The sequence below is a fragment of the Cephus cinctus genome, unplaced genomic scaffold (genome assembly GCF_000341935.2).
Source record: "Cephus cinctus unplaced genomic scaffold, Ccin1 Ccin1_scaffold0230, whole genome shotgun sequence".
NCBI lineage: Eukaryota > Metazoa > Arthropoda > Insecta > Hymenoptera > Cephidae > Cephus > Cephus cinctus.
The window spans coordinates 195,533-205,716 of NW_014332946.1; the positions used below are offsets into that span (position 1 = coordinate 195,533).

The 10,184-nt window shown below is 40.1% G+C and overlaps 1 protein-coding gene across 3 annotated transcripts in view; it reads right to left on the minus strand.

The window, feature by feature from the left end:
- Window positions 1-496: 496 nt before the first annotated feature.
- The window catches only part of LOC107265695, a 13,797-nt gene continuing 4,109 nt past the window's right edge, over window positions 497-10,184 (minus strand). For all 3 annotated transcript variants that reach the window (XM_025082858.1, XM_015735413.2, XM_025082857.1), the window contains one exon: window positions 497-2,280. In XM_025082858.1, coding sequence (XP_024938626.1) covers window positions 1,456-2,274 — 819 coding nt within the window. In that variant the 5' untranslated portion in view covers window positions 2,275-2,280 and the 3' untranslated portion in view covers window positions 497-1,455. The remainder of the gene's footprint in view (window positions 2,281-10,184) is intronic.

Below are 10,184 nucleotides of genomic sequence, written 5' to 3' on the forward strand. Positions count from 1 at the left end.
ATATCCTCGGTTAATTATATCGGCGCCATTATGAACTGACGTTATTAAGGGCGTTGCGTTAATTATAATCGTTATCAAGAAATAGCCGATAGTAATGAATATCATATTGAACGTCAAAGAAGATCTTGATGAATTCTCAGAGAAGACTTGACGTTGCGTTTTATTAAAAAAATCTATAACGGATGGAGCGCCAAGCGAATGAAAGCAGAAACAGGGGGGAAAAGCTTAGAAAAAATAATATCAATTAAGGATACACTGATCGACTCTAGATATAACCGTGGTTAATATATTATAAACAATTTCCTTCTTTATCTCTAACTGTTAGCAATCTCCAATGGGAATGGTTATCCTATATGAGTCTGAACAGGATGCGGTCCAGACCGTGAACTGGTCCTAAGTCAATATTATTTTTGTGTACAGGTGGGCGAACTTGTGAAATAGTATTTTCTATTTTTTTTTCATCGTTGGTGGTAAAAGTGGATTCTTAAAAGAAAAAAATTGTGGGAAAAGAAACCAAACGCGATGGATATCGACCTTGTGTTTCTTTTGGCCTTGTAACCCCCTTCCGTCCACCCTCCTAACGGCCCAATCACACTGTAACATTTTTTACCTTTTTTTTAATGGATAAAAAAAATTGGTTCTGGCTAGTCACCTAGTATAACGTGTATCGCTCTCATTTGGGGAGGGACAGGGGGAGGTCAGAGACGTCTGGTTATATCTGAGAGATACAATATATGAATATGGCGCTACGAGAACGTAGCTCTTATTTGTAAAAAAAAAAACATTCACGCACTTCGTTCAAGTTACGTGACAATAAATATATATAATATAAAACATTTTAAATATATAAATACGTAATATTAAGTAAGAGAGCCCAATGAGCAGGAAGCGTCACTCGATTCGTTGAGTAAATATTTTCATGTGGAAATATAATAATCGCGAGGCTTATCGTCGCAGCTAATGTAACAATTAGTTTTGAGCAAACAGTCTTACACGCAATTGTAACGACGAAGCACAACTGTCGCACGTGATTGCCAGTGTCTCACGTTCCCTCATAAATAATTTAGATTTTTGCTAATAACTCGTTAATCAATCGTTCACTCGTTTACTCGCATTCATTTTGTCTTTCTGTCACTTTTGACTCTAGGAGAGCTCGAGTCTCGTCGCGCTAGAGAAACGGACGTTAACAATCCTATGATCACTTATAATAACATAATATAAGTCACCGTGTCACGTGGGTGAGTTTCGTTTTATAAATAAAAATTAATAATCTAATCGACAAACAATGTCTTCGTGAAATAATACAATCGGCAGATCCATTCACGGATCCTTGTAGCAATAAGGAAAATTAAGGGGCCCAAAGGACAATCCTCATTGAGGATGTTCCAGCAGGTATCTCTGGATCGCACTGATTGTGTCGTCATATCGAATAAGAGTTTTAATGAGTAATCTTATTTAATAGTAATTGTTGTCTTGATAGTCCGGATACTGAATGGGCTGATGTACTGATGATTGACCGTCGGGTCTCAGTAGGTAGAGACTGGTGGGCCTGCCGTTGAAGAAGTAGGGTCCCTTGTCCAGGTTGGCTACTTGACTTTCAGGCCTCTTGGACGGTTTGAATGCTGAGCTCTGCCACTGATAGACGGAAGTGGGTTTGCCGTTGCTGACGAAGTCGATTGGCAGGTTTATGAAGGGGTTGATCGAAGGTTGATAAATACTCTGTGGTCTGTATGGTCTCAAGGGTGCGAGCTGAGGTCTCAAGGGTGCCGTAGAGTAGGTCGGGGGTTGTGAGATGTAACCGAGACCGGGTACGAACATGTAAGGCGTGGGCGGAAGGCGGATGTAGTAGATGTTGCTCTCTTGGTAGCGCTTCCGGTTGCCTGGTGTGCGACCCTCTGTCTCGAGGTCGTCGTAATTGTCGTAAGACGGGAAGCTTGGTATTTGCGGGACGTAGGGGTAGTCTATGAAGAAGGCTTTGTGCTTGCGTCCCTTCTTCGAGGATTTAGTTTTTGCTTCCTCGGCGACGACGCCGTCGACGCTTTCTAATTCCGGACTGGACTGTCTATTGTATTCGCCCTGAAGATTTCTGGGATTCCGGAAGTCTTCCTCCTGGATGTCTTTTGGTATCGTGGATGAGTCCTTGGTTGGGCTAACTACGAGTTCCTCCGGAGTAGCCGCATCCTCGGTTTGCAGTCTGTTGTCCAGGGTGTCCTGTAGAGGCGCTGCCGTGATACTGGCCACTAACGATACCAGAAGTAACAGTTTGGTCGGCATGATATTCTGGAAAATAGAAAAACAATTTTAGTCGATTTTGGTCGTAGTTATGTTTTTCTTCTTTTTTTAAATCTTTAATCATTATTTATAGTAACGAGTGATTTTGTCGATTTGGGAAATTAGAAGTAAATCAGTATCGGACTGAAGTGGAAAAATGATTCCGTATTTATAACGGTAGGATCTCTCCTCGTAGGATTAATATCGTGGTGCAGTAGAATTGGGATCCTCCTCCTTTAAGAAATAAAAGCACGACGATCGGTAATTGAAAGCAGGTTGTAAAGTTGACGAGTCACGCATTCCAGAATGGAATCGACGGAAGACCTTCGAAGGCCGCGCGACTCCGTGGAAAGTAACGATCGGGACATACGAGACGTGATGAGAGAGTACGGTAAAGGAGGAGAAAAACTAGAATGGGAGAGGAGACCAGGTGAGAAGAAATTAAAGAGATGGGTACGAATGAAAAAGAAAAATTTGCCATGAGTAATTTCCGCCTGGCGTCATCTTATTTCAATAATTTTCTGAACATTCTATATAGAAAATAAAACTTTTCACGGATAATCATGTCACGCGTAAACCAAGATTAATCGCACGACTATTTATTCTTTCACAAAATTAATGAAAACATCTTATTGCATTCATTGCTAGCATATATATTGAAATAATATCTACACCAATTAATTATCTGTATAAAATAACTATATGTATAAATAACTCCATATTCCAGTAGGAAAGTATAACGAAATTTGGAAGCGAAAAAAATAATCATTTTAGTACTAGCACAAACAAATCCGACGTCGCCATCTATGGCACGGCGTTGAAATAAGAAAAAGTCACCTCGGTCGGTAACACGCGACAACTGCTTTACCGTACGACGATAAAAAAGTTTCATGTTTTTTCCCCATAAAAGAAAAACTGTTTTACCATCGTTACCATGTTAACAAATTGATGGACGTAGCCCGCTAGTCACGTTCATTCCACTTTCCTTGGTATAACGATACATTTTTTGTTCCTCCCCTTTTACGTGCCTTTTCACCGCATTCCCTTCTTCACTTATTGCAAACCTCTGACTTTCACAACCCTGCCAATGAACTCTTCCTACCAAGTCCAACCAATACGCATCGAATTCAAGAAATGAAACACCCCAACCGCGATAACTCAACCGCCACTTCTATAAATCCCGTAAGCATCAACTTCCCGGCGTTACGTGTCCAGTGCAAGAAGCCTTCGGCGACGTTCGCCAGTCAGACCTGGAAGATATCGAATTACGAAATGTAGTCGAGGTATCGGTGCCCCTTTTTTCTCTTCATCTAGTACAGGCTGTGCACGCGACAAAAAGCCGTTACTTCCCTGAAGTCACACGCGTTGTCAGCATCTTCGTTACTATGTGTAACGCATCAAGAGACTCGGTCGAGTCTCGCGCCAAGTACAGGCAACCGGCTGTACAGGGCACAGCTCGCCGAGACTCTACTTGAGTCAACTCTTATACCTGTGTTTCTGTGCCTTCTTTACCTATTTGTACTCTGTATGGTGTTAGTAATTTACGAATAGACAACACAATCAAATATACTTTATACGTGAAGCTACCGTTCATACCGAATTTCCAGTTAGTATAAGGATGCTTTCACGACAGTATAGAATTATTCAGTTTTTAATAGCATTCATGTGGAGCGCGCGTATATAGGTGTATGAATATGTGTTCTTCGGCATAGTTCTCATATTTTAGGTCCAGATGTTCCGCTCCGTAGTTTCTTGTATCTAGGTGTCGGACGTAGAAGTCCAGAACAGTGTGCAACAAGCTTTGGCGCTTCGCTCAAACTATAGTATCCTCTTTCATGTTCGCACGGCCTGACATACGTAAATAATCCAGCACACTCTCCTCTCTTACGTTTACCACACAGCTTCAACAATCTGAACACCATTAACGACGCTTATATGCATTGAAGATTACATTTTCTTTAAAAATTTGTATATGTCTTTATGCATTCCTAGAAAAAGGGACTTACAAATTAAATTTATATGCCATTAAACATTTTCGACAACGCAATATATTTTCTGATCAGCAACATCATAATGCATTTACATTTTATATCTGTGACAATATAGATTTCAGTGCTTAGAGCTTCTATGTCCCGTTGAGCAACAAAAACTTGTGATATCCCCCAAAAAACACTTACGTGTAAAAGACTACGCCAAGTACAGGAGTGCTGTGTATTCCTCTAATAGAAAGTATTGATATCAGATTATTGAGGCCAAGTACATAAGTCACTACATATTTTCCTATTATATGATCTAGCACTGGCCCATCATTTTAATTGTATTTTCAAAATTTCTTATAACGTTTTCACTACTCTTTTACATTACTACTGGTTCCCGTAGTTGATTATGATTTGATGGTCATTTAATAATTAATAAAACTTTAGGTGATTCCTTATCGAGTACTACTTGGCGGGTCCGTGCATTTCTTGATATAAATTTGCGTTGATTATACCAGTCATCAAACTCAAAACCAATGTCAACTTTCTATATAGCGCTTATTAACAATAACTCCTCAAAAATAATCAACTCGTAAAAGCTTAATAACAAACATATGGTTTTAGGATACTATTAGTACGTTCAAAGTAAGTACTTTGGAATTTTTGGCACGGACCAATAATCTGATATCGATACTTTTTATTAAAGGAATACACAGCACTCCTGTACTTGGCGTAGTTTTTTACACGTAAGTGTTTTTTGGAGGATACTACATACCGAAGGTGATTGACGCATTTTGAGCGCCTTTTGTGAAAGCGAACCCTTACACCAACCGAATCCAGTGTTGGACAGGTGCAGTCTCTGATTTATGTAAAGATCTATACAAAGCCATATACACAGTGACTATACAACACCAGTGAAAAAAAAGGACAAAGAAAGTCATCGAAGCTGCATCGTTAGTTAACCAAACGAGTGCTGATTTATAACAGACAAAGAACCATCGGTAAAATAAAAAGGAGGCCATTTTTTCCCTAGTGCTGTGTAAATAGTGGAACGACAAAAATGTACTATACCCAGTAAAAGTTCCACGTCAAGATAAAACCAGTGGCAAAGAGAACGCTGCTCCTCAAGTTCCTAACGAAATTCCCTAGAGCACCAAATAATCCCCAGGACTCTCATATCTCAAATTCCACAAAATTCCTTGGCTCCTTCTCCTAGTGATCTTTTTCAAAAATCTTATTTGCGATGACAATAGGTCGCCGTGAGCCTCTTCGGCATTTCTTTTTTTCATCTCGCACCCAGAATCAACGTGGCGCAGGCCCCGAATCGAACTAGCGACAATGGCGTCCGGTCGCGATGAATAAAAAAAAGACCTAACAGAGAGAAGCAGATGAAGTTTCGTCAGACGAAAACAAAACGGATTGAAAAAATTGACGTCCACGTGTATTGTCGCCATTGACGTTCGCCTGGATTCTCCACGACGCGCGTGCTAATTGTTCCAATCTTCATGAAACAGTTGGCACTCCGCGAACGTTACGTGAAGATCGAGGGTTCAGCCATCACGGATTGACTTTATTCAAATTAATCACGCTTCTTTCATCGAATTAATAGCGAACGGATCCTGAATGCTCTGCGATATCGGATTAACCAGTCTCCTTCGTTTCTTTAGGCCCAAACTCACTGTACACGGTCTCGCATAGAAACTGTTATGTCTTCCTTGTCTTTGCCAAGAATCTACTCCCACCGAACTCCAGCCGACTTACCGGCGCACAGTGGGGAAAAATGGACAAAAATCAAGTAAATAAAAACTTCTACAGTAAGATTCTAGTGTAATTATACATTCCCGATTTAAAATTGAAAATAACCACAAGTTTTTATTTACTTCATTTTTCTAGATGATATATGTTTTACCTATTTTTAAAAGAATCGTGTATGATACTTGACGATTGGCATAGCATTACACGGGATCATTAAATAGGAATGGTATGGTCGCAAGTGGACATGTAGTTTGAGATGTCCTGAGTATTTTTTTTTTTAAATTATCGGGATCTATCGAGAATTGTGACCATGGAAGAGTTTTGTCCATTTTTCCCCACTGTGCGGCGTCTCGACCGGGTGAACAAATGAGTTTTCAAATCTAAAAAAAAAGTACGTTCGTACACTAAAAATAAAAATATTCGAAAATTATTAGCCGATCGCAAAAGTTTCGTGCCCGATGCCGTCTATGAAAATCGGGCACAAAATTTCGTAATCACCTACTATATCGAGCACAGTCATACCGATTCACTGCTAGAGATCACAGAATACACTCAACTCCCCAGACCGTTTTTGGTATCTTTTCTTACTTCGATTTCATTGTCTCTCGCCACTTAACCGGACCACCCGGTACACACCGGATACACAAAGAACCTCCTCGGAACGAACCGTTAAATTAATGCAGAAGAAATGTCTGTCCCTGAAAATCCAAACGTTCGCGTAAGCGCTCTTGCACCTGGTTTCTTATTAATTCTCCTCTATTGTTATTATTATAGTCTTTTAAACGTATATTTACACTGACTACAATGCAACAGCGCTAAACAGTTTTCCTAAAGCTCTTGTATTACCGTGCGAAATTCAATGAATTCTATGCCTTACGAAATCGGCCAATAATTCTTAGACGTGCAAAAAACTGGCGATCGAATTGCTTGAACTGAATTGCACCGAAACAGGAAGAGTGACGTTTGGTGGCGCATCGGAAAAACAAGCCTGTAACAGTACGATTAACCTAAATTACTTTGTCCAATGCGAGAGGGTTGAGAAAGGAATCAAGAAGATATATATATATAGTATACAGGTCGGTAATATACAGGGTTATTCAGGCCAAACGCATCACGTGAAGTTAGTCTCTGTCTTATTTAGTTCTATGGTAGAACTGCAGGTGGCGGGTTTGCACTTAGTAACCCTGTATATATAAGATAATATATATATACACACAGATAATTGACCAATGAATATGTAAAATAAATTCGAATCCAAAAAAAAGTCGATTAGATTAAAATCTAAAATCTTGAAACATTGTCTTTATTTTTTTATTTCCAAAAATTTCGAATTCCGGTCAAACCTCACGAGACACGTGATTCTTCCAATACATCGCTTTGATATTGTATCGTCATCTTAATGGACGTAATGCAGTTTCAACTGTCAGAAAACTGCATAAACCTGATTATTGTAAACAATCCCTATTCCCGATTAGCTCCTGTATATATGAATTAGAATGGAAAAAATTTTTTTTCAAAATCATGAATCGGCCGAAAAATTTTATAGGAAACCAGCGAAAGACATTTATTCATTTTCGCATTCCGATTCGAAAACCAGCCGTCTGAATTTGACATACATAATCGTGTCAAACTTTTCCTTTGTCGAGCATACCGAAAGATTCAACGAGTGAACGTTAAGTATTAATACATCATTGTCGATTCCTTACCGCGATCGATTCGATCAATCGACATCGTGCGATCACTTTCTTTTTTTTTAGGCTTACGCACATAAACGGCCCGAGCACACAGCTGTTTTACCTCGACTTTTTTCCTTTTTTTTTCTTCTTTTCTTACTTTCGTCCACGTTTTTCTTCCTCCCGTCCACTCGCGAGTCTCGTTCACCGAGCCGCCGCTAATTTCCAGCTTGACACTCGAACGCTCGACTGCCAACGAAATATCCCAAGTAAAAGAGCCTCGTTTATTCATCGCGGTGCTCCCATTTATATTCGGATTATCTAGGAAGTGAAACCCTAACCGGTCTCGGATCTGTTGTTAGGCTAGAAGCGTGCGAATATCACGTCGTCAGACGGCCATCTAGCGGGGGCACCAAGAAGACTTAACCCGACCAGACAGAGGCTAAGGAACTCGATAAGAAACAGTAAAAAAAAAATTCTACACCGCGTAGACAGTCGGACGATGTAATCTTTGTAAAAATAAAAAAAATTATTTTCCGTGGGAAACAATTTTTTGAAAAAAAAAAAAAAAAAAAAATTCCAATCAACCAATTGCGAAAATTACGCTGATTCGCGACCTCGACGGTTAATTCGCGAAGGTCGAGTTTCTGCATCGCGTTACGCACTGCGCGATCGCGGATGGATATGACGGTCGTCTCTTTTGTCGGGGACGCTTTTGCCGGTGCGCGAGGCCATCTTGATTTTCCCAGGCTGGCCAGGCACGAGTGGTACCCACACTTCATTCAGGTTGCACGGGTCACGTTTTACCAGGCTTAGAGATTCAACGAGTCCTTGGAATATAAAATAGTTCCAACAGACTACATTGTTGACTAGGTTGAAGCCTGATATCGGTAATTCTAATGATAATGACAATGATCGTTACCAAACCGCATAAATCAGCTACGCGGTCAGGACCGAGCACCGGTAGTCGATGACTGGTCTGGCTAATGTCTTTTTTACAGTGATATTTTAATGTACGTAATTAAATAGTGTTTTAACGACTCCGAGTCAATTAATCGTAGCGACACCCAAGAAGAGAATCTCATCCGGTACGATTTAAATGAAACGATCGATCATTCTAAAGTATCGTTTCGAGTCCGAAAATAAAATCGGCGCGAGTCTGTGATATAAATAAACATTTCCCATCGGCAAGGTAAATATACCTAGACGATTTTTCTGCGGAAGTCCGAAAAAAAAAAAATTCATCGCTCCCCACAATAAAACTCACACTGTCCCAGCTACGGTGTCGCGGAATCGATTAAACATCGACTATTTAATTTGCCCTCAATTTCCCAGTCTGTTCAAAATTCCAAGGCGTAATACACAGTGCCAATAGAATACCTGATAGAGACTCTTGTACAATTTTGACCAGTCCGGGACCCGTTCGGTAAAGAATGTACCGTTGCGGGCTATTTGAATGGTCCGAATGTCCAGGTTGGGACCTTTTTCTCTCGACTCTTCTTTCTCTCGTCTGAGGTCTCAGCCTGGCAGCAATGTCCGACCTTTGCCGTGCTCTCTTAGCATTTGTCAAGGAGACCGTGAAAAGGAATGGCGCCAACTTCAAAGTAGAGTATCTTAAGGTACCATACCCATGAAGATGGCTCCAGATAGTAATTAGACAAAAATGGCGTCCTACTGTCAAATCCTATAAGAATTGTCAGTGGGCCATTGTACGTCTCTGAAGAAACGGGGGGGCCTAAAAAAACAGTTGTGGACATCAATGGAAATTAACGTACGCCAATAACTAGACTGCGGACGATGTTAATGAAGTCGCTGGTTCTGGAACCGATTCGCTGGTTGATACCGATTTTTTTTTTTTCATATATCTTTTATTTTATACCAGGAAGAGGAAGATCGTACCCCTATCAGAGGTTAGGTTTTATGGATGGAGTATATCGAGAACAGCGAAATCGGTCCCGATCGTCGTGTCTTGTCTGTATATCTGTAACCGGTACCTCAGCAGGTTGGCCATTGGCCAGGAAGATACTACCCGGGTGTACATTTCAATTAGCTGATAATTTATAAGCGCTGTGAAGATAATCTTCGGTAGACCACCTAGAGGACTTTTCGTTACTGGATCACGTATCGCTTATACACGTACTGAACTCTGAACGGCCGATCGGCATAATGAATACTCGCGATGAAATCGGATTGGTATATAATTTTCGCGATACAGTTGATAGCGATTAGAGCGATTCAAAAGTTGAACACGTACTATCAATATATTTTGTGATGATTAATTATTGAAAATTTCACAACTAAAATATCGGCAAAATTTAGAACTTAATTAATGGCGATATAAAGAAATTTAATTTTCCAAAATTTTTTCTCTTTCAATTAATTATCAGAGGACGAATGGTGGGAAAAAAAAAATTCGTTGAGCAAAAATGAGCGAAGAATATCTGCTGTACGATCGCTACAGACAGAGTGAAGATTGATTTACGGGGAAAAAAAAAAAAAAAAAAAAATT